Here is a 27565-nt window from a genome sequence, read left to right on the forward strand (position 1 = left end):
GGGAAACTGAGGCTGGGGGCTAGGGAGTCACCCAGGTCAGAGCTTTCCTGGCTTTAGGGACGGGGCTGCCTCATAACCTGGGTGTGCTCATCGCTGGTTCCTGGCAGGAAGGAAAAAACCTTCTCCGCGTTGGGGAACACGCGCTGCCACTCAAAAACCAGTCCCCAGCCGTCCACGCCGAAGCCCCGCTTGCGGACTACAAGTCCCGGCAGGCCCCGCGCCGCAGCGCACGCGCGGCGGGGCGTGCTCGCGGGCGCCCACTGAGTGCCAGGGAGGGGCGGGGGCGGGCGGTGTGAGAGTCGTCCATTGGCCGAGCGGCGCGTCCGTCGGACAGCCCCGCCCCGTGCAGGCCCTGCCCCGCCGCGCCCGCGCCTGGCTCCCGCCCGCCCGCGCCTCAGGACCGGCGGGGCCGCGCGGCGCATCCTGCGGGCGGCGGCGGGCGGCCGGGCGCAAGATGATGAAGTTTCGGTTCCGCAGGCAGGGCGCAGACCCGCAGCGCGAGAAGCTCAAGCAGGAGCTCTTCGCCTTCCATAAGGTGCGGCGGCGGGCCGGGGGCAGCTGGCTGGGGGCGGGGGCGGGGGCGGGGGCCTGGCCGGAGCCACGTCGGGCCGGGGGAGGGGGCTCACACCGGGCCGGGCCGCCCAGCTCCGCTCCGCCCGAGCCGCGCGCCTGCATCCCTGCCCTCCGCTTCCTCCGCTCATGTCTCCGCGCCTCGGACTTCGCTGGCCTGTCCCCGAGGGGCCTCTCCGCCTCCGTGCGGCTCTCAACTCTCGCTCTGGTTCCACTCTCTGCCTCTTTTTCTCGGGGACCTCGGCGCCCCTGCGCAGCCTTTGGGCCCGATTTGTTTTGCTTTCGCACCCAGGCCGGTGGGGAGGAGTGCTGAGTGGGGGCAGATGTTGGGGGGTGGGGCTGGGAAATCCCTTCCCGGTTCCTCTCCTCCCTTCCCCCACTGCCTGGGACTCCCGCCTGAGCTGTGCCAGGCCTGCCCGGGGCTCCAGGGGGGATGCCTGGCCGTGTAACCAACTGCACTTCGAATTCTGGGGTCTCAGTTTCCCTTGCGATGAAATGGGGCCACGGTCTTCCCTGCTGCGGACTCTGTCGCCGGGGCGGCCGACCCACCGCTTCTGGAGCCTTGGGGGAGGTGGGGGTGGAGGGCTGCTCCTTCCTTTCTTTCCTGGGTAGGGCCAGAGGGGCCACGGGAAAGGGGCTGCCTTCAGCCCCGCCTCCCTGCGCTGGTGTGTGGTTAAGAGAGGCTCGGCCTGCTCCTTGCTAACTCCCCCCAGGGGTGTCACTTCTGGCCTCAGTTTTACACCCAAGCCCTCTGATCACATGTCCCCTTGCTGCTCTTGGGGCTTCGAGTCGTTATGCTCACATGAGGGTGACAAAATTGAGGTTCACAGAACTGACGACCTGGCCAGAGACAGAGTGAGCGGGGGCTTGGTCTTTGTGTGCCCTTGTCAGTGGGATTTGACTTCAGCTTGAGAGCCAGGGCCCCTTGGAGGGGCTGCTGTAGATCCCGAGAGGCTGGCAGGAGACCCTGGTCCAGGGAGACGCTCTTTGGACACTGCTCCTGCGCTGGCCAAGGCCGGGACGTTTCTCAGGGCAGGCAGGGTTTCCCAGGTGGCAATAGAGGGTGCCAGGATCCTCGGGCTTGATGGCCAAGGGGCCCAGAGGGGAGGCTAGTGCCCAGGGGTTCCCAGGTGGCCCCTTCCTATGCTGAGTGACTGAGGGTGAGCCCCTCGAGGTGAGAGGACAGCGTGGTGGGGCAGGCGTCATGCTAAGGTGTCACTTCCTCAGCCAGGGAGTCGAGGTGTGAAGTGGGGGCCCCAGAAAGGTGGAGGGGAGGCGCTCCCCCATCTGGCCCGTGGTGGCAGAAGCTGGGCTCCCTGCTAAGGCGGGCGAGGCCGCATTCTGAGTGGAGAGCAGTGGTAGGAGGGGTTGGACTTAGGCAGAGGTTCACTAGAGGGACTGGCAGGTGATCACTAGAAAATAGGTCCCAGGGACTTCCCTGGTGGTCCAGTGGTGAAGACTGTGCTTCCACTTCCTGGGGCTCGGGTTCGATCCCTGGTCCAGGAACTAAGATCCCACATGCCGCGTGGCAACACTAACAAGCAAAAACAAAAAGCCTCAGATTCCCAAGTGGCTGGAGGTGGAGGGTGGTCAGGGTGAGTGTGGACTTTGGGCTGTCTTGGGTCCAAATCCCAGCCCCTGCCCCTGGTTGCCTGTTGTGTGTCCACTCTGTGTCATCTTAACACATACTGCCTTGAGGGGCCAGTGTCCTAGCTGGGGAGACAGTGAGAAGACGAAACAGGGAGTGGGGTGTGCAGCTGGCAATGGCTGGGCTGGTGGTCAGTGCTGTGGAGGAAGTCAGGCAGGTGAGGAGGGTGTAGAGGAGCAGCTGCTGAGCCAGCGGTTGTCTCCTGAGCTGGGGGAAGGCTCCAAAGTGGGGAGGGCACATGCCAGGTAGAGGGACTGCGGTGGGTGTTCTGGTCCTGAGGCAGGAAGCTTCCATGGTGGACTGGAGGAGAGCGGAAGGCCAGCAGCCAGGGGTCCATGGAAGGGAGATCGGAGAGGGCCAGGTGGTAAGGACTAGGCTTTTGACTTGGAGTGAGCTGGGGGTCCCCGAGGGTCCTGAACAGAGGAACAGGCCGCAGGACCTGGTCAGGTCCAGTGTGGGCACAGCGGTGCCAGTGTTTGCCACCCCACCCTGGTCCAGTGGTCCACTCTGTCCTCAGGTGGGCTCCCCAGTGCCTGGATGGGAAGCTGAGGCTCGGACAGTGCTGTGACTTGCCCAGGGCCGAGCCAGCTGCTCAGACGACTCAGTCCTTGCCTGGATGGGCTGGGGCTGGAGAAGAACACAGGCCTTGGGGGACTAGGGGTTCTTATAAAACATGTGCGTTGATGACACAGTGGTCAGGAGGAACTGGCAGCCACGTGTGGTATCCCACCTTGGTACTCGGGGCTGGGGGCCCAGGGGTGCAGGCTTCCCGGGGAGGGCTCCTAACCAGGCCTCGGGGTTGACTAGGGGCTCCTTGTGTTGGTGGGCGGGTGGGGGAAATAGGGCTTTGCCAGGAGCAGGGAACCCGGTGGGAGCTGTTCCACTGACACCCCCAGTGTGCAGCACTGCCTACTGCCCTGACCAGGGATGGGTGGGAGCCATGTCCCCCAGTTTCCAGGTCGGAGCCTGAGTCTGGGAGGTGCGTGACACCTTCAGGGACTGGGCAGGAAGTCTGTCTGGGCCCCCCTCTTCCTGTCTCTGGGGCTGGGAGTGGGGAGCAGCCCTGGTTCAGGGGAGTCAAGAGCCTCTGCCTAGCCAACCTTGGGTGTTGGTCTCTGACTGCCATGCAGAGCCTGTGTGTGGGGGGTACCAAGGACTGCACCCCACTTCAGTCTGCCTGGGTGAGTGGGGTGCGGAGCCTACCCTGTGGGGCAGCTGGGGTTTGTGTCTGTGCCTGCGCATCCTCCCTTGCGAGCCCCATTCTGTTTGTTGTCATAGACCCAAGTGTCAAGTGGGATGGGCCTTGGCTGGGAAGGCCTGTGGTGGGGCCAGGGCTCAGGCCCTTCCTCACCCGCTGGAGGTGTGGTCATCCATCTCACAGCTGAGGACACTGAGGTCCGGGGGCCGGGCATGCAGCAGGGACAGAGCTGGAGACTGCCTTGGGTGGGGCTCGGGTGGGGGCTGTGCCTTGCGGACACCCCCACCTCCCTGCAGACCGTGGAGCACGGCTTCCCCAACCAGCCCAGTGCGCTGGCCTTTGACCCGGAGCTTCGTATCATGGCCATCGGCACCCGGTCTGGGGCCGTCAAGATGTATCCTTTGGGGTCGTGGCTGATGTGCGGGGCGCCAGGCCGGGCCCCTGGTGGAGGTTGTGCAGCTGCTGCCCTGAGGCAGCGCCTCGGAGATGAAGGGGTCCACAGCTGCCCATCGCTGCAGCCAGTTACCTCGGCAACCCTCCCGTTGTCCCAGCAGCTGTGACTGGGGAGGTGGGCCGGGGCTGGCAGCACACGGTCCCCAGCAAGGGTGGCGGGAGGACCAGGGTCACAGCAGGCCTTACCCTGGGAACCGAGGGCACACACGTGTGCCGGCCTGAAGACACGTGTGTCCAGCCGAGGGCTGGGGGCAGTGCCAGGCTCGGCGTGGTGAGCGCGGCGCGGCCCCCACCTGGACGCTGGCCCCGCACAATGGGCCTGTGAGCTGCACAAAGAGCCATTTTCCTGAGAGCTCCAAGGGGAGGGGGTGGGGCGGGGGGAGGCTGGCAGCTGGATGCCTCCTTCCTGCTGTGGAGCAGCCCACCCCCACTGCACGAGGTGAGCCCCCCAGGTGGGGCCCAGGTGCAGGGTGTGGCTGGCCACCACAGGGTGGTATGGGGTCTCCCCATCCGGGACTCAGGGCACTGGCCGGGCAGTTGTGAGTTTGCCAGCTCCAGGGACCAAGGGGAGGGGCTGGGTCTAGGTGCCCCCTCCTCTTCCGTGGACCCCGAGGCATCGGTGGGACAGGGAGGAGACGGTGCCCTGGTCGTCTGCCCCAGGCTGCTGCCTGCCCAGGAGTCCCCTCCCTGCCTGCTGTTCCTGCCTCCAGCTGCTGCCTGCCTGTGGGAGCCGTGGTCCCATGGCCCCTTCTCCCCGGCACAGTGTGTCTCTGCCAGTGGCAGGGTCTTTCTTGCGCACCAGCCCCTCATGCTGACAAAGGATGGGCGGCCAGACGGCCTCAGAGGAGGACGAGCCCCCCGTTCCCCAGACCACTCCTACCCGTGTCCTGGGTTAGGAAACAGGCTGGCCACAGGGGCATCCCACCCCTGAGTCTGGCCTGTCTCCCTGGCGACCTGGTTCCCGCCCAGCACTCCTGCCCCTCTTTTGTCCCCTTGTCTGTGTTCTCCCGGCTCCAGCTCCAAGCAACGGCTCCTGCCTTGTCTCCCAGCAACGTTGCTGTCCCCAGCCTAGTCCTCCCCGCTGGGGCCCCTTGGCCCGCCGTCCACAGTGAAGCCTGAGGTTGCTGGGATGCTGGCGCTCACACTGGGCACTTGTAGCCAGGCATCCACCTCTCCAAGTCCCTGGTCCACCTCTCCAAGTCCCTGGGGCCTCTCCCCACTGAGTGGGGCTGCCAGCCCCATGAGGACATGGATTTCCTGGCCTGCGGCTGGCAGCGGCCTGTGGTTGTGGAGAGGCAGCCTGGACTCTGCTCTGCTCCGGGCTTCCTAGGCCTGGCCTGGCATCTCTGCCCATGATGCCAATGTGCCAGGCCAGCTCTCGTGCCCACAGACCCGTGAGACTGACTTAGAGCCATGAACTGGGCCTGGGCCGGGTGTGCCGGGAGAACTTGCGTTCTTAGGTGTCCTGCGTCTGCCCCAGGAGGCAGGCGAGCAAGTCACTGGCCAGTTTTACAGATGAGGAAGGGAAGACCATACGCAGCACCGACTTGCAGGACCGAATGGGTCTGCATCCTGAGCGCAGTGCTTCTTGCAGAGAGGAGCCCCCAGACCTGGGAGGGCCCCAGGACAGGGCCAGGTGGCACCCCTCCCCATGTCACCGGGGGCCTGATGCAGTGGTCCTGGGGAGGAGGGGCTAGGTGATCCCTGGTGTTGTTGTCCTGGCCTGTGCCTGCTTTCCACCCTTGACCCGTCACCCTCAGCTACGGTGCCCCTGGTGTGGAGTTCACGGGCCTGCACCGAGATGCGGCCACTGTCACCCAGATGCATTTCCTGCCTGGTCAGGTAAGCCTCGGCCCCGCTGCCGGCCCCCAGAAACCCCCTGCCCCGCTCCCGATCCCAGTCAGCTCAGTCCTGGTCTTTCTCACCCGCCAGGGTCGAGTCCTGACCCTGCTGGATGACGACAGCCTCCACCTGTGGGAGATCGTCCACCATGATGGCTGCGCCCACCTGGAGGAAGCCCTCCACTTCCAGGCACCCAGTCGGCCTTGCTTTGACGGCGCCAGGTACCGAGGGGCTTGGCCGGCTGTGGCTGCCAGATGTAGTGGGGGGCCTGTGAAGGTGCAATGGGGATAGGAAGCTGCCCCAGGGCTGGGACTCGAGGTGGGGTGGTGCACGTCGGGCTGGGCCTGGGTCCAGAGAGCTGTTCTGTGGACTTTGTGGGCATCAGATGGGAGTCCCAGGTGAGCCCATGGTCAGCAGGGAGGGTCTGTGCCCCGGCACTGCCAGGGCCCAGGAGGCCCAGGGTGGGGAGGTTGTGTCCCAGAGCCTGGGGAGCGGCCCTGTGCCCTTGTAGCGAGAGGGGCATCTGGAGCAGGAACTGACCTCAGCACTGGTCCTCTGGACCCTTAGACAGGGGCGGGACAATGGGCCCTACTGTGCGGGGAGGAGAGGGCAGGTCAGAACAAGAAGGGTCTCCTTGGGTTGTGAGGTGCTGGCAGGATGCCCTGGGGGCCAACAGCATGGGGTTCAACCCTCATGGGGAGAGTGAGGGGCCTTGGGGTTCCTGGCCCACAAGCCCTTGTTGGAATGGCTGCAGCAAGTCTGACCAGGTCACAAGATGCCCATCCAGCTCAGAAACAGGCTTGTCCTGCTTGGGCTTGGACTCAGCGTGGATCTGAGGTGTTCCAACTCCTGTGGGGGAGTGATTGGGGGCCCCCTTCAGGGTCAGGGAGATGTCTGAAGGCATGGGGCTTCTTGGTGGGGCTCGGAGGCAGAGTCCTGGAGCTTGTGGTCCCTGCCCAGGCGGGACCTGGTTCCTGCCGCTATCCCCTCTGGGTAGGGGAAGGAGCTCCAGGGCCTGTCTCCAAGACCTGGGGACCTATTTTTATCCCTCTCCCTGCCGACGTCCTGGTGAATAATTGAGTGAGCTGATTATGGTGTCTGCAGCCACCACTGTGGCCTTCCCAGGCGCCAGCCCCCTGCATGACCAGGGCCCAGTGAGACCAGAGGGGCTGTAGTGAGCTGACAGGCACGGGCCCCCGTGCCCTCCCCAGCAGGTGTGCGGGCTCCCACCCTCACCTGCTTCCCCTCGGCCCCACAGCGGCCTGCCCAGCCTCACCCACATCACTGTGGTCCTGCTGGTGGCTGCGGGTGACATGGCCGCCCTGGGCACCGAGGGCGGAAGCATCTTCTTCCTGGATGTTCCCACCCTGACGCTGCTCGAGGGGCAGACCCTGGGCCCAGACGAGGTTCTGCGAAGGTGAGAGGCCACCCAGCTTCCCTGTGCCCCCTCCACCAGGCCCCGCCCCCCCCACCGGCCACCCCACCCGCTCACTCCCTCTGCTGCCTTCAGCGTGCCTGATGACTACCGGTGTGGGAAGGCGCTGGGCCCCGTGGAGTCACTCCAGGGACACCTGCGGGACCCCACCAAGATCCTCATCGGCTATAGCCGGGGCCTGCTGGTCATCTGGAACCAGGCTGCTCGCTGTGCCGAGCGCATCTTCCTGGGGAACCAGGTGTGTGGGTGAGGCTGGCGGCCACCTGGGACCTCTGCTCGCCGCCGCCAAGCTCACGCCTTTCCCCCACCCCACAGCAGCTGGAGAGCGTGTGCTGGGAGCGCAGTGGCCACACAGTGGTCAGCTCTCACAGCGACGGCAGCTACGCCATCTGGGCCGCAGACACCGGCGACTCCCCAGCAGCGCAGCCCACGGTGGCCACCACGCCCTATGGTGAGTGTGGGGGACCTGTGTAGGGTTGGCTGTGACCCCAAGCTCCGACTGGCCTCAGTCGGGGAACTTCAGGGGGGATGTGTGGAAGATGGCAGGACCAGGCCAAAGGTGAGAGCACCCCCTCTGCCCCACGTTGGGTAGCATGCCTTCCCCTGGGGGTGCAGGGAACAGCCGCCCAGTGGGGATGATGGAGGCAGGAGGGGGTGGGGCAGTGGTGAGAAATGCGATCCAGGGCCCTCAGGTCCCTGCCTGAGAGCCTGCAAGTGAGGCCAATGCTGTCTCCCCACAGGCCCCTTCCCCTGCAAAGCCATCAACAAGGTCCTGTGGCGAAGCTGTGCGTCTGGGTAGGTGGGGCCTGCCTGGGGTAGGGTCGTGGAGGTAGGCTCTCCCGGAGCCCCACCAGTTGCTCACGCAGCTTTCTCAACCTGAACAGCGAGCACTTCGTCATCTTCAGTGGTGGCATGCCCCGCGCCAGCTATGGCGACCGCCACTGCGTGAGCGTGCTCCAGGCTGAAACCTTGGTGACACTGGACTTCACCTCCCGCGTCATCGACTTCTTCACGGTGCACAGCACGCGGCCCGAGGATGGTGCGTACCCACCCCCCCCCCCCGCCCAAGACCCAGGCCCTGCGCATCTCTGGCTGCGCTCACCCGCCCCATCCCGCAGAGTTCGACGAGCCCCAGGCCCTCGCTGTGCTGCTCGAAGAGGAGCTGGTGGTGCTGGACCTGCAGACACCTGGTTGGCCAGCTGTACCCGCCCCGTACCTGGCCCCCCTGCACTCATCCGCCATCACCTGCTCGGCCCACGTTGCCAATGTCCCCGCCAAGCTGTGGGCCCGCATCGTGAGCGCTGGCGAGCAGCAGAGCCCCCAGCCAGCCTCTGGGGCCTCGGTGTGTGCCAGTGGGGAGGGTGGGGCAGGGGTCCCCCAGGGGTGCACTGCAGGCTGGGCTCGAGGAGGGGATGTGGCAGGTGTAGGTGGGACGCCTGCCGGGCCTTTGCGTCCTGCACGTGGTACCTGGCATGACTTCAGCTTATACCCGACTCCATCCCCCAGAGCTGGCCCATCACTGGGGGCCGGAACCTGGCTCAGGAGCCATCCCAGCGAGGCCTGCTGCTGACCGGGTAGGTGATACCTCTCCAGCCTAGTTGTGACAGGTATGTGAGCGTGTGTGTGTGTAGGCGAGCAGGGTCTGGTGCCACCTGCGCAGGTGTGAGGCCTGTCCTGGGCCTGGCGGGTGCTGACCTGCCCGCTGACTCAGGCCTGGTCCCTGGTGGGACCAGGTCACCCTCTTCACTGGGTGCACCAGGTGAAGCCTCCCTAGACTCTGGTTTAAGGCCCGTCCCTCCTTCTTGATGAAACTGAGCTCCACCCACTCAGCCTACCCCGGGACTGGAAAATCTGGGCCAGCCCACGCCGAGCTGCCCAGGGCAGGTGCCGGAGAGCCCGGCCTGGGCCTGGCGGGCGCCGACGTGCCCGGTGACTCAGGCCCCACCTTCTTGCCCAGCCCCTGCTGTCTGCCTGTGCCGGGACCCTCAGGCCTCTGGAGGTGTCCCAGCCAGCCCACAGACTTTGAGCTTCTCCCTCCCTGGCTCTGGGCCTGCCGCCGCCACCCAGGGGCCCTGACCCGGGCTTTATGGCTATGTCCTGGGCTGCTTCCTTCTGGCCTCCCCAGGTTTCCTGCTCCTGCCCTAGCACACTCCTCTGCTTTGGGGGCATCTCTGTCACGTGTTCTGGAGGCCCCTGGGGGCAGAACCCCCATGGTCCTCTGTCCCCTGAGTCACTGCTCCGCACCTTTTCTCATTATTTCCAGTGATATTTCTGCACCTTCTCATCCTCTCTGCAGGGAAGGGCCTAGGCAATGTGGCCTGGCATACAGTAGGTGCTCAGTACTTGCTTGCCCTATACAGTTGGTGCTTCCTGTTTGCTGTATGCAGTAGGAGTCCAGTCAGTGTTTGGCCTAGGTGCTGGGGGCCCAGTGAGCAGTTGCTGGCTGAACAGATGTGGAGGGGTGGGGTGGGGCCCTGGGCCTGATGCCGCCTCTCCGCAGCCACGAGGACGGCACGGTGCGCTTCTGGGACGCCTCCGGCGTGGCCCTGCGACCGCTCTACAAGCTCTGCACCGCCGGCCTCTTCCAGACGGACTGCGAGCACACTGACAGCCTGGCCCAGGCCGCCGAGGACGACTGGCCGCCCTTCCGCAAGGTGAGAGCCCCCCACCCCCTCCCGGCCCGGGGAGCCTGGTCTGGGCTCTGCCCTGTCACCAGTTCCCCTCCCACCCCCGCAGGTGGGCTGCTTCGACCCCTACAGCGATGACCCGCGGCTCGGTGTGCAGAAGGTGGCGCTCTGCAAATACACAGCCCAGATGGTGGTGGCTGGCACCGCGGGTCAGGTGGGGCCGAGGTGTTGCCAGGGCTGCGGGGCTCGAGGGCTTCTAGCGGGTCCGGTAGGGTGCTAGAGGGGTTGGCCCGGCAGAAACCCAGAGGTGGGAACGGGGGAGGCCAGCTGGGGCCTTGGGGACCCTCACAGGGTTGGGGCCTGGGCAGGAGCAACCTGTTAAGTGAACCCTGGGAGGGCGGGGCCTGCAGGTCTTGGTCTCCATGGTGTTGCTCAGTGAGGGCCCTGGTATACAGTAGGCACCAGTCAGTGCTTATTCAGAGGATGCTCTCCAGACAGACACTCCTGGAAGCACCCTGGCAATGGTATCACTGGCTCGGGCGGGGTGGGGGTGCCCTGTCCTCCAAGCTGACTGCCCCCCGCCACCCAGGTGCTGGTGCTGGAGTTGAGTGACATGCCGGCAGAGCAGACGGTGGGCGTGGCCAGCCTGGACCTGCTGCAGGACCGCGAGGGCTTCACATGGAAAGGCCACGAGCGACTGAGCCCGCGCCTGGGACCACTGCCCTGGCCAGCCGGCTTCCAGCCCCGCGCTCTCGTCCAGTGCCTGCCACCAGCCGCTGTCACAGCCGTCACTCTCCATGCCGAGTGGGGCCTCGTGGCCTTTGGGACCAGTCACGGCTTTGGCCTTTTTGACTACCTGCGCAGGAGCCCCGTGCTGGCCAGGTGGGTGTGAGCAAGCCCCTCCTGAGGTTCATGGGGGCGCTGCCAGTCTCGGAGGGCCCCGCTGGGGGAGGTCTGTCCCTTGGCTGCTTGACTTGCGCTTCCCTGATGGCCGGCCTGCACCCCCAGGTGCACCCTGCACCCCAGTGACTCCCTGGCCATGGAGGGGCCGCTGTCCCGCGTGAAGTCGCTCAAGAAGTCGCTGCGCCAGTCCTTCCGGCGCATCCGCAAGAGCCGCGCATCGGGCAAGAAGCGCATGGTTGCCGGCAGCAAGGTGGGGCGGCAGGCAAGGTGGGCAGGGTGATGGGGGCGGGGGTCAGGATGGTGGCCCGACCTTGCCGCCCCTGCAGTTGCAGGAGGCCAACGCGCAGCTGGCGGAGCAGGCCGGTCCCCAGGATGTGGAGGTGACACCCGTGCAGCGCCGCATTGAGCCCCGCTCAGCCGACGACTCCCTCTCGGGTGTTGTGCGCTGTCTATACTTTGCAGACACCTTCCTTCGAGATGGTGAGACTGGGCGGGGTGGGCAGCCAGGGGTGGTGTGTCCTTGGTCTTCTGGGAAATGGGTGATGGGGTGGACCTGTGCCTTCTGGAAGGCTGGAAAATACTGTGTGCCTTCTGAGTGCCAGGCTGTGCTGGCGACAGGGTGCCCTGACCCCCAGGAGCCCCTGGAACAACCCGATGGTGAGGCTTGGTCAGTGGGTGGGGTGGCCTTAGACCTGGGCGGAGAAGGGAGCCCAGGATCTGGGGAAAGTACGGGCTGCAGCACCAAGGCCTAGGCGGATGTGAGTCGCCCGGGCAGTGTGACTGGAGCAGAGGGCAGGCCTGGGAGGAGCTGGTTTTGACCCCAAGTGGGCAGAGCTCCAGCAGGTCCTGCCCAGGGCAGTGGTGCGTTGAGGTTTATGGACAGAGCCGCTGATCAATTTAACTTGGTAATGGGGCATTTCAGCCCTGCACCGACTCCCCACCTGTTCTCTATACATCGTGTATCTTGTAAAGATGATTTAAACACAACTTAAAACAAAGGTCACTGGGCAGTTCAGGGTGTGTCTGGTGGACCTCACTTCTGGCACAGGGCCTGTGTCGAAGCCTGGAGTGTGGATACTGATGGCTGGGGTTGCCTGTCACCCTTTGCCCACAGGTGACCCCATTCACCTCAGAAACGCCTTCTCAGAGTTGGGATGGGGTCAGCGTCCAGCTCGTGTGCGCATGGTATCTCTGCATCTTTCCTCCTCCATCTGGGAGGGGAGCCCCCCACTTCTGATGTCATTTGTTGAGGGCCCCTTTGTCTGGGGGGGTCTTCCCACTTTCTGCATGTGGCAGCCCGCGGCGGGGGGAGGGGGGCGTGGCCTGGTTCCACTGTCTCCCTGAGAAGCGTGGCTTCCTGTTGCTCACCTGTTTGTTGCTCGGGTATCCCCTCCCTCCCAACTAAGATTGTTGCTGAGGTCACCAGGCCATTGAGGGTGCACAGTGTGACTGCCGGGTCAATCTGCACCCCAGTGTTTTTAGCTCACTGTCTACTCAAGAGCCTTCCCTTTCCTAAGGGAGCTGGACTGTGTGGTGTGCATCCTGGATGGGCCCGGGACTTGGTGCCTGGGTGCCCTGCAGGTGGGGCCCGAGTCCAAGTCTTTGTTGGGACTGGTGATGGGCCGTGTCACTGGGATGCTAGGAGAGGTCTGAGAGGTCAGGGTCCAGTTTGATGTGCCTGTGGAGGGACCCTAGAGGGCACTCCTGTGCCTGCAGGGGGCCGGCCAGGGTCACCAGGGATGTAGGAGAGACCCAGTCCAGGGTCCAAGGGCACCAGAGGGGAGGGATGGCACACACCCACCTCACCAGCCTGTCTCCCTGCAGCGGCCCACCACGGCCCCACCATGTGGGCAGGCACCAACTCGGGCTCCGTGTTCGCCTATGCACTGGAGGTGCCGGCGGCAGTGGCAGGTGGTGAGAAGCGGCCAGAGCGAGCAGTGGAGGCTGTCCTGGGCAAGGAGGTGCAGCTGATGCACCGTGCCCCCGTGGTGGCCATCGCGGTGCTGGACGGGCGCGGCCGTCCACTGCCGGAGCCCTACGAGGCCTCGCGGGACCTCGCACAGGCGCCCGACATGCAGGGCGGCCATGCTGTGCTTATCGCGTCCGAGGAGCAGTTCAAGGTGAGCAGTCTCCGAGACCCCTTAGGGTTCTCGCCTCCTGGACACCATCGGACCCTTGGCCTGCATCCACCCCTACTCGCTGGGACCTCCTGAGAGCCTCCAGCCATGGCAGAGGCACCTTGGGGAACCCTGGTGCCCCTCAGGACCCTTGAGCGCTCCCTTGGGTGGTCTGGCAGGAGCTTGTGGTGTGGGGTACTGGCTTCCAACTTGACCACCCAGCGTGACTGGCTTTGCCACAGGTGGAGGGGCCTGGGAGGTTTCTGGGCTGTGGAGCTGTGGTCAGGGTGGCAGCTCAGGGTGGGTGGTGCTGGATGGAGGTGGTGGGGGCTGGGCTAGACTGGGGGCACTGGGGTGTGTACTGGCCCGGGCTCCGCTTAGCACCCACTCCCCACCCACCTCCAGGTGTTTACACTACCCAAGGTGAGCGCCAAGACCAAGTTCAAGCTGACAGCCCACGAGGGCTGCCGCGTGCGCAAGGTGGCTCTGGCTACCTTTGCCAGCGTGGCCTGCGAGGACTACTCGGAGACCTGCCTGGCCTGCCTCACTAACCTGGGTGACGTGCACGTGTTCTCGGTGCCGGGCTTGCGGCCCCAGGTGCACTATGCCTGCATCCGCAAGGAGGACATCAGCGGCATCGCCTCCTGCGTGTTCACGCGGCACGGCCAGGGTGAGGCGGGCCGGCGGCTGCAGTCAGGGCTCCCGGGAGGCGGGGACGTGGCCCCTTACTGTGCTTCCTGCCCCCCTCCTAGGATTTTACCTGATTTCCCCCTCGGAGTTTGAGCGCTTCTCCTTGAGCGCCCGGAACATCACCGAGCCACTCTGCTCTCTGGACGTCCGCTGGCCCCAAGGTGCCACACACGTCAGGTGCGTGAAGGGGTAGCCCCTGGCCAGGGCGTTGCAGCACTGGGACAAAGGCTGGGCTCGTTCCATCCCCCAATTCAGCAAGCAGTAGGGTGGCCCTCCCCAGTCATCCCTCTGGCCCCAGGGTTCAGGAATGGGAGGGCGGGAGTCTGGCCTTCGAGCCATGAGATGCCTGCCAGGGGTCTGCAGCACAGCCCATCTCTGCATCCACAGGTCCCAAGAGTCGCCCAAGCTGAGCCAGGCTAACGGGACCCCGGGCATCATCCTGGCCCCACAGAGCTGTGATGGAAGCCCTGATCCCATCTGCAAGGAAGCTGGTGAGGAGGCTGCGTGTTAGCTGGGCAGCTTGTCTCGTGGCGGTGGGGGTGCTCTGCAGGAGGCAGCTGCCCAGAGGGTCTGGGGAGGGGTTGGTTGGTGCCATGGTCCACCGTGGGCTGGTCTGGGACCAGGTCAAGTGTGGACAGGGTCCTGGAGCCCTAGAAGGACCCTGTTCACTTCCTCCCTGCAGACACCCCAGAGCCACCTGAGGCCATGCTCTCACCTATGTCCATTGACTCGGCCACCAGTGCCGACACCACACTGGACACCACGGGGGACATGACAGTGGAGGACGTAAAGGATTTCCTGGGGTGAGGAGCTGGCTGGTCGCTCCCAACTTCCCTCCCTGACCCTTCAGCCAACCTCATACCCCAGCTGGGCGAAGGACTGAGGAGGGCCTGACCCCAGATCTGCTGACCGCTGCCCCTCCCTGCAGCTCCTCAGAGGAATCTGAGAAGAACTTGCGGAACCTGTCAGAAGAGGAGGCTCGAGCCTGCGCCATCCTGATCAAATGAGGCTGCAGGTGCGTGGCCTGGTCCCCTTGAGTCAGTTACCTCCCCCAGCCTCTCCTGACACAGACCTTGTGGCTCCTTCTGTGTGACCCCCTCCCTCGCCTCGGGGTTCAGGCTGTCACTGCAGGGCCCCCTGTCCTGGAGACTGGTGGCACATGTGTGGCAGGCCGCCTGCCCCGTTGGACCTCCTTGGCCTTCTGCTGATCCTGTTTCTCTCTGCTAGGGAGGCCAGAACTGCCAGGTCGCCCCTGCCCTGCTCGGAGCTGGAGCCAGAGGCCCGGTCCTCCATGTAGACCTGCACCTGCTAACTTCGGGGTTCTGTGGGGCCTGCCAGCCTGGCCCTGAGCCTCAGGGACTCCACCGGGCCCTGCCTGCAGGCAGAGGCCACCCGGAAGGTCAGGCGCCACAAGGGAGGCAGCCGGGTCCATGGCTACCACCTCCCAGGCCATGTGCCGTCCCCCCCTCTCCTTTTGCAAAGAGTATTTTTCTAACGCCTGTGCCGGGCACCACAGTCATTTCTAAAACTATTTTGGTACATGCTCCTGGGCCAGCACTCCCTCGACCCCCCTGCTGCGTGCAAGTATGTGTGTGAGAGCTCCACTTGGGAACCAGGACCAAGGCCTGGCCGTGTGTGCGTGTGCGTGTGGGGGTCAGGAGGGTTTCCTGTAGACTGTACTCTGGGGGACTTTTTTTCTGTCATTTTTGTTAAATTAGCATTTTAAAATTAAAAATACTGATTTTTAATATTGAAAATAAAAGCATTTAATATCTCGTAAAGGACAGCCACACCTGCTTTATCCCTGGCACAAGGAGAGTCACACGTGAGCTCAGAGTAGAGGGAGATTGCTTTGCCAGACCCCTTGAGACACTGGTCAGGGTCACCCCACTGGTGGCGCTGGGGACAGTGGCAGGGGGGCACTTATCCCTCCACAGAGGTGGATCGCGGTGGCCTTAGGCCAGGGCCTGGCGGAAGGTGCTCCAGGCGTGGAAGCAGCGGGTGAAGGCGTGCTGCTCATTGCCCTTGCGCACAAGGCGCAGGCGGCGGGGCCGCTCATGCTCCTTTGATCGCATGTGCTGGATGTACACCTGGGGGGAGGGCAAGGGGTTGGTGAGGGCAGCCCCAGCCTCGGCCCCTCCCCCAGGCCCAGCCTTGGCCCCTCCCCCGCTCACCTGGCAGGCCTTCAGGCTCAGCTTGATCTCCACCTGGCTGGTCTGGGACCCCACCCACATGTAGACCTGTGGGGACAGCAGGGGACGTGGTCTCCCAGCCTCAGAATGCCTCTTTAGGGATGGTCAGGCTCCCAGCATGGGCAGAGTCGGGCAGGGGGCGGGTCTCACCTCTTGGCCGTTGTCTAAGAGCATGATGTCGTCGTCTGCCAGGTCATCTTGGCAGAAATCAGAGCACTTCTCAGTCACTGCGAAGTAGCCCTTCTCATTGGAGCATCTGGGGGAAGTCAAGGGTCAGGGAGAGGCTGAGGGTCATGGCAGCAGGGCCAGGACTGAGGACACTGGGAGCGGTGGCGGGGTGACCTCACCGGAAGAGCCGTGTGTGCTTCATGTACTCAGCGTCGTCGTCGTAGGGCTTCTGTGCACCAATGCCCACCCAGAAGAAGTTCTCGGGCTCCTCGCCCTCGTTGATGACCTAAGGGGAGAACGCTGGTCAGCTCAGGGCCCACTGCTTGCCCGCCCCCACCTGATCACCACCCCCTGCCTGGCCCCCCGAGCCCCGCCTCCCTGTCACCTGACCACCCGCCCAACCCTGGTCACCTGCTTGCTGTAGGAGGCCTCAAACATGCTATTCAGGATGTCCTCTGCCAGCTTGGCCTCGTCGGGGTCTGACGCCCGGCCCACCCACGCGTACACAATTCCCTGGTTGTCCTCGCTCTCAAAGGGAACCTAGGTGTGTGGGGGTCAGGTCAGGCCCACCCTGCTCCCCATCCTGCCCCTCGGTCCCAGCCACACGAGACCCCACCTTGAGGATGAAGCAGAACTCCGAGTTGAGGAGACTGGAGTCGGTGTTAATTTGGATACACCTGGGGGAGGGGAGAGGAAAGTGAGGGAGGGGTCAGCAGGGAGCAGCCAGGCCCGCCCCCTGTGCACCCACGGCCTGCCCCACAGCCAGGTACCGGGTGCAGAGGGCGCTGCCGTTGGTGCGGATCTGGTACAGGCTGGGCTGCAGGGCGCCCTGGGCAGCCTTCCTCTTGCCCCGGTGGATAATGAACTTTCTCTTGAAATGGGACAGGAATTTGGGGTTCTCCTGCTGCTGCGTCATGCGCACCACCTGCAGGTGTGGAAGCATCAGGGGCAGCTCCCTGGACCCCCACCCTGCTCCCAGTGGGGCAAGCCTCCCCAGGAACGCCCCTCGCCCAGGGCTCTGGGGCAAGGCCCCCACACCTCCAGCTTGCCAGGGAAGAGGCTCTCGAACTTCTTCTGCAGGCTGAAGGTGAAGGTCAGCCAACCCATGTTGGAGGCCTCACGGCCCTGCCAGAAGTACACGATGCACTGGAAGTCCTCCTCAGGCTGCTTCTCCTCCGCCTCGGCTGCCGCCTCCTTGCCCTCCTTGTCCTCGGCCCCCGCCTTCTCCTCCTCCTTCTCCTCCTCCTCGTACTCCACGGGGACCCAGTACCTGCAGGGTCATAGGGCGGTGGGCAGGGCTGAACCGAGGCCCCAGCACCGGGGGAGGGCCGGGTAAGGGGGTACAGGGCACCTGCAGAGGAAGACATAGCAATCCTGCGTGTAGAAGTGGCCGAACTCCTCTTCTGGCAGCCGAGCGAACTTCTTGCCCTCCAGCACGAAGCCCTCCATGCCGTCCAGGTCCTCGTTCCACTCCTCCATCAGCTGCTCGGCCTGCGTAGGACCCCACCTGTCACGGTAGGACCGGCACAGCCGGCCCTCCCGCCCCGCGGCCCGGGGCTTGCGCCCACCTCGGCCAGAGCCATGGGTGGCTGCCGCGGCAGGAAGAGCGCCGTGAGGTCTGCCTTCATCTGGTCCTTCTTCTCGGCGTCACGCTTCACCTTCCCCGCGAGCCCCGGGCCCTGCAGCATGGCCTCTGCGTTGCGCGTGTAGTCCACACTCAACACGTCGTCCCAGTTCTTGAACTTGGCCTTGAACACCTGAGAAAGCACAGCCGGAGGAGGCGGGGTTCGCGGAGCAGGGTGGGGCCTGGGACCTGGAACGGGGCGGGGCCGGAAGGGGCGGGCTGGAGGGGTGTGGCCTGGGAGTGGGAGGGGCGGGTAGGAACGGGGCTGGGCTGGCAGCAGTCCTGGAAGCTGTGAAGGGGTGTATGCAGTCTGTAATCCGTTCATGGGGTGTCAGGGCAAAAACGCGGTCACAGGACCTCGGGGAGGAAACCTCCGAGGGCAGCTGCATTCATCCGCACCTGCGCCTCGGTGCCCTCGAGGCTGCGGCTGACCATGGCGTGGCGTGGTCGGTGGAGCATCCCGCACAGTTCCTGGCCCAGCTTGAGGGCTGCGGCACGCACCAGGCGCGGGGACTTGCGGCCGAGCCAGATGAACACGTCGGACCAACAGTCCAGGATGTACACGCAGCGAGTGTCCAGCAGGCTCTGCAGCTGCGGGGCCCCAGAGGCTGGAGGTCAAGGCCAGGGTCAGCCAGCAGGGAGGGATCTCGACCCAGGGGCCCAACTCCCTGTGAGTCTCACCAGTCGCATCCGAGGCATCAGTTCCACTTTGGGCCGCTTCTTATGTTCCACGGAGAGCTTGTAGTTGATCTGTGGCAGCTCCAGGTAGCCCAGGCCCAGGCCCACCTGGCAGGAGTAAGAGATGGGTTTAACTAGGGTGGGTCCGGGGAACACAAGACCAACCCACAGCAGCCCCTGGTTAGGCTGGCCACTGTGCTCAAGTCCACAGCCTGCTCTTCTCCAGACTAGTCTCCCTGTACCCCAACCTCCTTTCCAGGAAATCCTACCAGCGGAAGGGTTGTTAAACCTGCCTTCCCTCTCTGGGTCCTTAGAGATTTTCTAACTGGTCCTTTTCCTACCCACAACACCCCCATCTTCCTGTCACCCACAGAGTCAAGACCAGGTGCTCAGGCCAGGCACCCATGTGCTTCTCGGTCTTCCTCTCCAGTCCCACCTTCCTGGAACCACAGAGCCTGATGCTAGTTTCCACGGCCCCACTCAGACCCTGGCATTTCCTGCCCAGGAGGTGGCACCCTCTCCCCACCCAAGTCCAGAATGAGACCACAGCCACCACAGTGGTGCAAAGGCCCGTCCATATCCTGACCACTGATGGAGCTCACCTTATACAGCTTGGGCTGCGGTGGCCAAAAGTCATCAGGCACGTGCTTCTTGATCTCGGAGGGCTCCCCACCCAGTGCTTCCCAGAACTCTGGGGGCTCCTGGCCCTGTACCAGCAGCGAGATCTCTGCCTTCCCTTTTCGCTCATTCTTGTTAATTTTCTCTGCAAAGAGCCTGAGGGCAGATGCAAAGCCTTAGCGAGGCCCACACCTCCTCAGGTGACCATGTTCCTTTGCACAAAGCACCCAGGGTGTCTGGGCAGGGTGCAGTCCTCTTACCTGGCCTTGGTAGTGCTACTCAGTGTGGCCTGGGCCCCTCGCCACACGCAGATGTCCAGCCCTCTGTCCAGCAGGAAAACAAACCTGGACAGAAGTGGTAGGAGGGGCTGCAATGGGCCACATGCAGTAACTCCCCGTGCCTCTGACCTCACCCCAAATCCCTCCTTGCAACGTGGGACAAGGGCTGGGCGGCTTCTTATCTAGAGCCCAGCTTTGTCCCCCTACACTTGTGGGGAGGAGGTACGGGGTTAAGCACACCACCTCACATCATGGGGCTCACCTTGGGTCCAAGGAGGCCCCCTTGAGAGGCACGGGCTCCAGCTTGATGTTCTTCTTCCCATATACGCGGTACATCCTGGGGGCCAGAGCAAGAGTGGCTTGGGGGGGCACCAAGGGCAGATTTACCCCAATGCCCTCCCCCATCCTTCCCGACTGAGTCCAGGTCAGTGCCCCTCACACACAAACCTCACCTGGTCACGTAGTGCGTGTCCTCCACAGTGTAGAAGCCACTGGCTGTTCCACCCTCAATGTAGGAGATGTCGTTGTCAAATACCTGTGAGAGGGTGTGTGACCTTTCACTGAGCTGCCCCCCTACCCCCACCAAATACCACCTGTCAGGAGAAGCAGAGTTGTGTACAGATGGATCAGATGCTATGAATCCATGACAATGTTAAAAACAATATAAGATCTATGCCTGTAGACAAAAACACACTTGGGGTGTTAGTATACACACAACCATGAACCCATTTGCTCCTGTGCAAGACACAGAGTGGTAAGATTCAAGCATATCAGGGGACAGGACCAAGCAGGTTTACAGAACATGGCAAACTTAGGTAAGTACCCAAAATCTTGTGTAGGTGTCTGCATGTAACCAGCCGGTGGCAGGCCAGCATCTCTCACTGACCCAGTTCACTGGATGACTCTGGCCCTGCCCTTGGCCCCACCTCCTTGGTAGCCAGTCCGTTTGCAACTCTTGCTTCAACTTCCTGTCTCTCCTGGCTACAACCCCACCAAGCGGACTCCCAAACTAGCCTGTCCTCCTCATCTTCACCTGGCCCAGCTCCCAACTGGTGGTCTCATCTCGCTCCTCTGACCTCACCCCATCTGTCCCTGCACTGGACACATCCCTGTCAGCCCCACCCCGCCCCCGCACCTGCAGGAACTCTTCGCTCTCGTCGCCCATCTCCTCGCGCACCGTGCGGCACTCAGCACCCAGGTAGTTGCGCAGATTGACGGCGTGGATGGCAGAGCAAGCCTTCTTGTCGAGTGTGGCCTCCCCGCCGATCCAGTAGTAGATCTCCCAGTTCAGAGAACCACTGTCATCCAGAAAGGTCTGGAGGCCAGGGCAGCGTCTGGGTCAGCCCCTGCCAGTGGCACCGCCATGCCCTGCAGAGCTCTCCCCTCCCGCCCCATCCAGAGCTATCCAAGAGACGCCCCCGCGGCCCCTCGCAGCATCCAGACTCACACCTTGAGCACGATGTAGCAGTCTGCCTCATAGAACTTGCCATGGAGGTCTTCCTCCACCAGCACAGGCACGAAGTTCTCAATCTGCCAGATGGTCAAGCCAGGCAGCTGGCCCACGTCCTCAGTGAAGAACTCCGAGTAGTCAAGGCGCGGCTTCTCCAGGCCCTGGTCCCAGCGCCGCACCTTGCCCCCAGGCGCTCCGGCCTCCACGCTCTCCTGGTGGGGGCGGGCACAACACTGGCTTGACTCTGCCCACGCCCAGCTCTGGTGGAGTGGAGCCCTTCTGCCCTTGTCCCCTCTCCCACCGGGCCTGGGTCCCTGGCGAGCAGAGCTGAGCCCTGGTCCAGCTGGATTACCTCCTGCTTTCTGTTTTTCTCCTGGGCCACATCTGACATGCCCTTCAGCACCTGCTTGGCCTGGTCGTCCTGGGCCGAGTCCTTGCGCCTCCGAAGCCGCATCTTGCGAGCCAGGGGGTCCTTGGGCCCACTCCCTGCTGAGGGGAGGGGCACACGGCTGACCCGGCTGGCTCCGACCCCTTCATCCCCAGGGCATCCAGCCAACCAGGGGCCAACCCCACACCCCCTATCCAGAGAGAACATCCCACCCTGTTTACAGATGAGTAAGTTAAGGCCCAGAGAGGCAGCCCATGCTCACCAGCGGCCGCCGCGGCCACCGTGGCAGGCGAGGCACCCGCCAGCCGCAGCTGGTTCTGCAGCGAGAAGTCGATGTTGTACCACTCGGCAGCACGGTCCACAGGTTTGGGGGGCATGACCAGGCTGGGGTTCTCCCGCACGTCCAGGACCTGCCTCATGGGTGAGCAGAGCCAGTGCTGAGCCCCGGTTCTCCCTCAGCACCCCCAAATCCCATCTCCACCTCTGCACCACCAGGGCCAAAGGGCCCAGGTCCCCACCCTGCCGCCCCCGTGGGCCTGGCTTCCCCATCTGCAAACAGCGGCCTCGCAGGCTGGCTGTGAGGCTTAAGTGACAATGCTGAGCGTGATGTGGATGCCAGATGAGCATCACCCCCTCCCCACCCTGGCACCGGCCACCCCTCCAGGAGCCCCTGCTGCCCTCTCCCCAGGACCCCATTGCTTGGTCTTTCCTGGGGGTCTGTCCCACCCCCAGCGCCAGCTGCCCGCCCGACCTCAATCTCCGTCAGGAAGTGGATGGCCTCTGGGAGGGTCACCAGGCGGTTCTTGTTGAGGACCAGCTTCCTCAGCTTTGTGCACCTGTGAGGACAGTCGGGCCTCAGGAGTGGGCAGACAGGGGCCTTCCAGTCCTAGCTTGGGGAAGTAGGTAGGACCAGAGGACCTGAGCAGCCCGGCCAGTTAAGAAACCAGCCAGCTCCAAAGCGCCCAGAAGGCGGGGGGCGGGGTGAGTTTCCTTGTGGCTGAGTGACTGGAGGCCCTTTCTGTGGCTCCTACAGGCAGCATCCTCCACTATGGCCTTCTGAGAACCAGCGACCCCTGGACACGAGCAAAAGGGCATCAAAAACCACACTCTGCCCTCAAATTAGCTCAGAAGCTGCCAGGGGTCCTCTGTTCTCAGCGCCAGGGACCATCCTAGTGGATGCTGTGACCTCGGGGAGCAAAGGCAGCACAGCGTCTCAAAGGGGGCAGCAGCGCAGTCCCCCTGGCCTTGCCCCTTGTCCCTGAAGGGTGCTTGGGGAACCCACTGGCATGAGCCCAGTGTCTTTATCCACAAACTCAAGTCAACCCCTCGTGTTCTGTACAATGCACAGAGACCACGTGGGCAGGGGAGGCCCCACTTCAGCCCAGCACCTGCAGAGGCTCTCGGGGATCAGCTCCAGCTTGTTGTTGGCAGCCATGAACTCCTCCAGGCTGGACAGCTTGCCGATGCCTGAGGGTAGCCCATCAAAGTCCAGCTGGTTGGAATTCAGGTACAGCCTCTTCAGCTTGGTCAGTTTGCAGATGGCCGACTGTAGGGGACACAGCAGATGTGGGGTCAGAGGTGGGTGCCAAGATGGCCTGTGGCCGCCCCACCCTCCCCAGACCTGCACACACGGGCAGCGAGGTCAGCTGGTTCCGGGACAGGTTCAAGGTCTCCAGGTGCACCCACTGGTCGATGCACAGGGATAGCTCTGTGATCTGGTTGCTGCTGAGGTTGAGGCGCCGCAAGCCAGGCAGGGCGTACAGGCACTCGGGTACACGCGTCAGGTCGTTGCAGGACAGGTCCACATCTGGGCACAGGTGAGCATGTCAGCTGGGGCCCCTAGTGGCTCCAAGGCAGCTATGTGAAGCCTGGCTACCCCTCTGGCTCTGTGGCCTCAGGCACGTGATGGGTAGGAACCACACCCCTCCCCCTGGAGGCACCCCTCCCCCTAGAGGCTTGTAGGGAAGCAGGGTCCAGTGGCCTCCTCCATGAGGAAGGAAGGGGCTGAGGGCTCCCGGGGACCGCCCACCTGCGAGGTGGCTCAGGCCCTCCAGGCTGGTGGGCAGGTTGCTCTGGGTGCGCTGTGTGTTCCGCAGGTGCAAGGTCTGCAAGGCTGTCAGTGCTGGGAGCTGCCTGTGGGGGGACGCGGGGAGACACTGCCTCAGGCCAGGGGCAGGGCCGAGGGTGGGTGTGGGCGGGGCAGGCGGGATGCCTGGTGTTGACAGCTAGGCAGGCGGGTGTTGACCCAGCTAAGCCGGACCCAGTGGGGAGGGCGGGTGCCCACCGGAGCTGGGCATGCAGCAGTGGGTTCCCATTGAGCACAAGCGTCTGCAGGTGCACGAGCCGGCGCATCTGGGGGGGCAGGCTCTCCAGGCGGTTCTCGCTGAGGTCCAGGTACAGCAGGTCAGTGAGGTTGATGAAGAGCTGGTTGGGGATGGTGTCGATGCTGTGGGCAGAGGGCCAGCGGTCAGGGCTGCGATCCGCTCCTGGGGTCAGCCATCTCCCTGGCCCAGCCCCGCACGCGGCACCTGTTGTGGCTGAGGTTCAGCACCAGCATGTTCTTGGCGTTCTCCAGCTCCCGCGGGCACTCTGTCAGCTGGTTGTAGCTCAAGTCCTGGGGAGGGGGTGAGGCTGGGTCAGGGGTAGCAAGGCTGGCCCCACCCCGCCAGGCCTGCACCATGCTCAAGGGTTGGGATGGGTGCTGAGAGGGCAGCAGAGGAGGAGGTTTCCAGGCCAAAGGGAGACAGTGGGACCCTGGGAGGAAGGGGCCTAAGTCAGGGAACTGAGCAACCTTGGGCAAGGCACTGTCCATCGGACGTCTCCAGTTCCTTCATTTGTACAACAGGAAAACCATGGCCCCAGGGACCAGGGCAGTGGGGGGAGGGTCACCGAATAGTAGGGTTCACTGCCAGGTGGTGGGTGACCACTGACCAGGACTGAGAGATCGTCCAGCTTGAAGATATCATCGGGGACTCCTGAATTCTTCAGACTGTTGGCTCGAGCCACAATGGCCTGGGGATAAACCACGAGAGTCCATGAGCCCTGGCTTCCACTCCAAGGAGAAGCAGAGGTCAGGGAAGGCTACCTTCTCCGTCAGCCCACGGGAGGCCAATCCTGAGTGCTCTCCCACTATGGCCTTTGCTTGTAGTCCCTCTACTTGGCAAGCCCTTCCTACTCTACCAATGAACTCCTATTCACACTTCAAAGCCCAACTCAAACTTGCCCCACAGCCCAGCACACAGAAACGCAGGGAACTTTTTCTGATGGAATAACCCCTCTTCCTCCCAGTTCCATAGGGCAAGATAGGGATGGAGCTCTGAGTCAGAGTTTCTGGCACAGACGGAAGAAGGCTGGACCAAAAGCATCCGAGTGTAGACTCACAGCAAGCCTGCTTTCTGTGCCCTTTGGGCTGAAACCTGCTCAGGCTTTCACGGTGCAGGACGTTAGTGCAGGATGGCTGAGGAGGGGGGACGGACCAGGGGACGGCACCATGGCCACAGGTGACAGAAGGAGAAACAGGAGCCGCCACTGCAGCTCCCTGTCTGCCCAGTGTCTGCATGGTGACACCCTGCCACTTCACGGCGGTCACTGAAGGGCCATCTCGGAAAATGCAGAGCTCAGCTTTAACCTGACTCCAGAGGTGTGCCCTTCGCATCTCAGGGCTCCAACCTAAAGGGAATGACCACTGGAATGGCCTGAAGATCTGGGACGGGAGGTTCCATGGAGAACAGCAGGAGGAATGACCCACCCAGACCACCTCCCCTGCCCTGCCCCAGCTTTATCACTGGGGATAAACCACAGGCAAGTGACCTGCCCCCACGGTCAGTTTCCTCATCTGTGAACTTGGTGGAGGTCGGGATCACATGAAAGACCCTTGAGAAATAGCTGGAGTGCTGCTCGGCCAGGATCAGCTATCACAGCAGTTCAAAATGGATCAGACTTAGGTTTTTTCACCTTTTCTCCTATGTGTTACTCAACTCAGGTCATTACTGCATGCTGTCTCCCCCAACCCCCCTGACACCAGGGTGGACAGAGGGGCTGGCGTGGCCCCCAGGCCCCACCCTGAGTTCTGCAGTCTTGGGCGGCACTCACCCGCAGCGATGGTAGGCTGGACAGATCCCCATGCAGAGTGGTTAGGTTGTTGTGGCTCACCGACAGGTGTTCCTGGGCCGGCACAGGGTGCAGAGGCTCAGCAGGGTGGGCTGGGCATCCACAGAGCCCCCACTGGCACCACAGCCTTCCCCTGTCCAGGGACCCTCCCATAGAGCCCCCATCCACCACCAGGGCCTTGCCCCACCCAGGGATCTTCCCACAGAGCCCCTATCTGCTACCACAGCCTTGCCCTACCCAGGCACCCTAGGCCATCCAGGTCCAGTCCACTCTTGCATCTTTCCTCTTTCGCACACCTAGCCTCTTCTTGCATACTTCCCGGGACAGGGTGCTCATCTCCTCTCCACCAGTTCTGCTTGTGACAGGCAATGTCCTGCACAGGCTCTGCCCACCTGGCTAGCCCCATCCACCAGGACCCTCCCCTGCCTGCCCAATGCCTCTTACCAGCTTCTGCAGGGAGGCCAACTCCTCTGGCAGGTAGCAAAGGCCGGTGCGGTTTAGCTTCAGCCATCGCAGGCTGGTCATGGCCTTGACGTTCTCAGGGAAGTAGCCACCCTGGGGGAATGTCACAGTGAGGCTGGTCTGGGACATGGTACCCTTGCTCTGCCACCTTGTGGCCCCCACTGCCTGTGGGAACCTTTGGGGGGCAATAGTCACATCTAGTTGGGTGTGTGACCCCAGACACATCACTTGGCCACTCTGTCTCAGTTTTCTCACCCGTATAATAGGGCTGGTGAAAGCCCTCTGATGACAAAAGCCTCCTGAGAACCCACTGGTGATCAGGATGGCTGCTGACCTAAGACCCGCCTCTCCTGCAGGATTCTCAGCCCAGGAAGGCTTATTCTAGGTGCCACCCCACAGTCAGCTGTGCGGTCAGATCAACTCAATGTTTTCGCCTTGCATCCAGGCCCTGTCTGTGCAATTTGTTGAACTGTGCCTCTGCCAAGGCCCCACCTGTGCCCTGCCACCCACCCCCTGCATGAGGCCCCAGCTCCCCACCCTTTCCCACACAGGCATATTCATTAGTTCACGCACCCATTTGTCCCCCAGACTCAAATGCCCACCTCAGGACCCCAGCCCTGTGGCCAGAAGCCTGGGGAGGCTTATGCCTTCAGTGCTCTGGGCTGGTGCCTCTTCTCCCTACATCCACATTCCCTGCTGGTGACTCACTATCCTAGACTGGAGAGGACACTTGGTGACTCCAGGTGAAGATGGTGGGGATGGAGGCAGAGGAGTGTGCATGGTGTCAAGGGTGGGTAAATACAGGAAGAAAGGACCTGTCTCCTCTGCCCTGACCCCAGCCACTGCCTGGACCACTGGACCCTGCAGACCCAGGCTGACGCTCCACTGACGCCAGCCGGGGTCGGCCCACTCATCCACCCTGCAGCCCTAAGGACCATCCTGGAACCAGGCCATCTCTCAGGGCCTCCTCTCTGGTCACCAGCCCTGCGGCCTCATTCTCAGTTCTCAAGAACCACTGCCCCGCCCCGAGGTTGGGCTGGTGTTCCCAGCGGCTCTGGTCCGCCAGTTCGGCAGCTGCTCAGACAACTGGCACCCAGGGCCTCGCACACCTGCCCAACACGCCCTCCACAACTAATCCCTGCCTCCAGGGGTTTCAATGTAAGCCCCTCCACCAGTCGAGAAGACGAGGCTCCGAGAGGGGAAGTGACTTGCCTAAGACCACACAGGGTGGGGGTGGCGGGTGCGGGTAGCGCAGAGCCGGCGGCGCAACCATGAGTCAGGGCCCGGCTTGGGCTGTGACCTCACGGGGCGGGGAGGGCTGGGGAGGCGCGAGCTCGAGCTCCGACCGGGACCACCGGCCGGCCTGCCGGGGCCAGGCGCCAGTACCCTCCCCGGTGGGCAGACCCCGCGCGCCCCGGGGCAGCTCCGGGACCCTGCGCGCGCCTGCCCGCCCCGCCCGGCCTGGGCTGTCTTCGCGGGCGCCGGGCGGAGGCCTGGGACGTCGGCCCGGGGCGGGGTCCGGGCAAGCCCGTCTGCGGTCCCGGGCGCGCAGGAAGCGGAGGGGCGGGCCGGGGGTCCCGGCCGCCGCCCGGAGGCTCACCTTGAAGTCGTTGCCGCTGAGGTCCACGCCGCGCACGAACGGCAGCACCCCGGTGCCCTCCATGGCGGCGCTGGGCTGAGGGGAGCGGACCGCGGGCGGGGCCTGGCGCTCGGGGCGGGGACCGCGGAGCCGGCGGGGTGGGGAGCGCGCCGGCCCCGCCCCTCAGCCCGGGGCCGCTCGGGGCCAGCTCTGGGGCGTGGGGCCTCGAGGAGCGCGGTGCTCCGGTGCCCCGAAGGGCCTTCTCGGCCCGCGGCTGTCCCTGCGTTGGTCAAAGCCGAGGACCCGGGTGGTTCTGGCGGCAGTGGCAATAGGACGCCCGGATCTTCGTCCGGAGCCACGAGCCTCAGGGAGACGCTCCGGGGCCAGTGCCCACACTCCTAGGCGTCCCGGGTCGGAGGCCAGCCCGGGTGCGCGGTTACGTGCCCGCTTGCCCCTCGAGGGAGGCCTCCCTGGGCCGGCACATGGCGGTCCCAGTAAGTGACAGGACCAGTATACCCTTCACTGGAGAGGCGGC

The 27565-nt window shown here is 63.9% G+C and overlaps 2 protein-coding genes across 4 annotated transcripts; one reads left to right on the forward strand and one right to left on the reverse strand.

Annotated features, from left to right (window-relative positions):
* The first annotated feature begins 375 nt into the window (after window positions 1–375).
* On the forward strand, window positions 376–15264 carry LLGL1 (LLGL scribble cell polarity complex component 1). 2 transcript variants are annotated; one of them, XM_055576332.1, is made up of 23 exons: window positions 376–535; window positions 3713–3810; window positions 5630–5711; window positions 5802–5932; window positions 6970–7128; window positions 7222–7384; window positions 7462–7597; window positions 7887–7941; window positions 8031–8185; window positions 8265–8488; window positions 8653–8720; window positions 9647–9800; window positions 9883–9987; window positions 10363–10655; window positions 10782–10926; window positions 11003–11156; window positions 12501–12796; window positions 13199–13463; window positions 13546–13660; window positions 13871–13974; window positions 14166–14286; window positions 14412–14498; window positions 14711–15264. In XM_055576332.1, the coding sequence occupies exons 1-22, from the start codon at window positions 455–457 to the stop codon at window positions 14488–14490; spliced, it is 3183 nt and encodes a 1060-aa protein (XP_055432307.1). In that variant the 5' UTR covers window positions 376–454; the 3' UTR covers window positions 14491–14498; window positions 14711–15264. The 2 variants fall into 2 exon arrangements, with proteins under 2 accessions (XP_055432307.1, XP_055432308.1); XM_055576333.1 differs by having other exon boundaries at window positions 7465–7597.
* On the reverse strand, window positions 15225–27262 carry FLII (FLII actin remodeling protein). Of its 2 annotated transcripts, none has more exons than XM_055576331.1 (30): window positions 27052–27262; window positions 25434–25544; window positions 24972–25043; window positions 23811–23891; window positions 23408–23493; window positions 23164–23325; window positions 22909–23012; window positions 22511–22686; window positions 22268–22425; window positions 21631–21715; window positions 21142–21289; window positions 20844–20977; window positions 20491–20703; window positions 20177–20356; window positions 19494–19576; window positions 19304–19378; window positions 19024–19107; window positions 18748–18919; window positions 18149–18253; window positions 17867–18058; window positions 17412–17600; window positions 17195–17334; window positions 16882–17113; window positions 16614–16768; window positions 16460–16520; window positions 16255–16383; window positions 16023–16129; window positions 15826–15931; window positions 15658–15723; window positions 15225–15573 (listed from the first exon to the last, which is right to left on the reverse strand). In XM_055576331.1, exons 1-30 carry the CDS (start codon window positions 27112–27114, stop codon window positions 15439–15441), a joined length of 3804 nt encoding a protein of 1267 aa, XP_055432306.1. In that variant the 5' UTR covers window positions 27115–27262; the 3' UTR covers window positions 15225–15438. The 2 variants fall into 2 exon arrangements, with proteins under 2 accessions (XP_055432306.1, XP_055432305.1); XM_055576330.1 differs by having other exon boundaries at window positions 20844–20980.
* Window positions 27263–27565: the final 303 nt, after the last annotated feature.

The sequence above is a fragment of the Bubalus kerabau genome, chromosome 4 (assembly GCF_029407905.1).
Source record: "Bubalus kerabau isolate K-KA32 ecotype Philippines breed swamp buffalo chromosome 4, PCC_UOA_SB_1v2, whole genome shotgun sequence".
Classification (NCBI taxonomy): domain Eukaryota; kingdom Metazoa; phylum Chordata; class Mammalia; order Artiodactyla; family Bovidae; genus Bubalus; species Bubalus kerabau.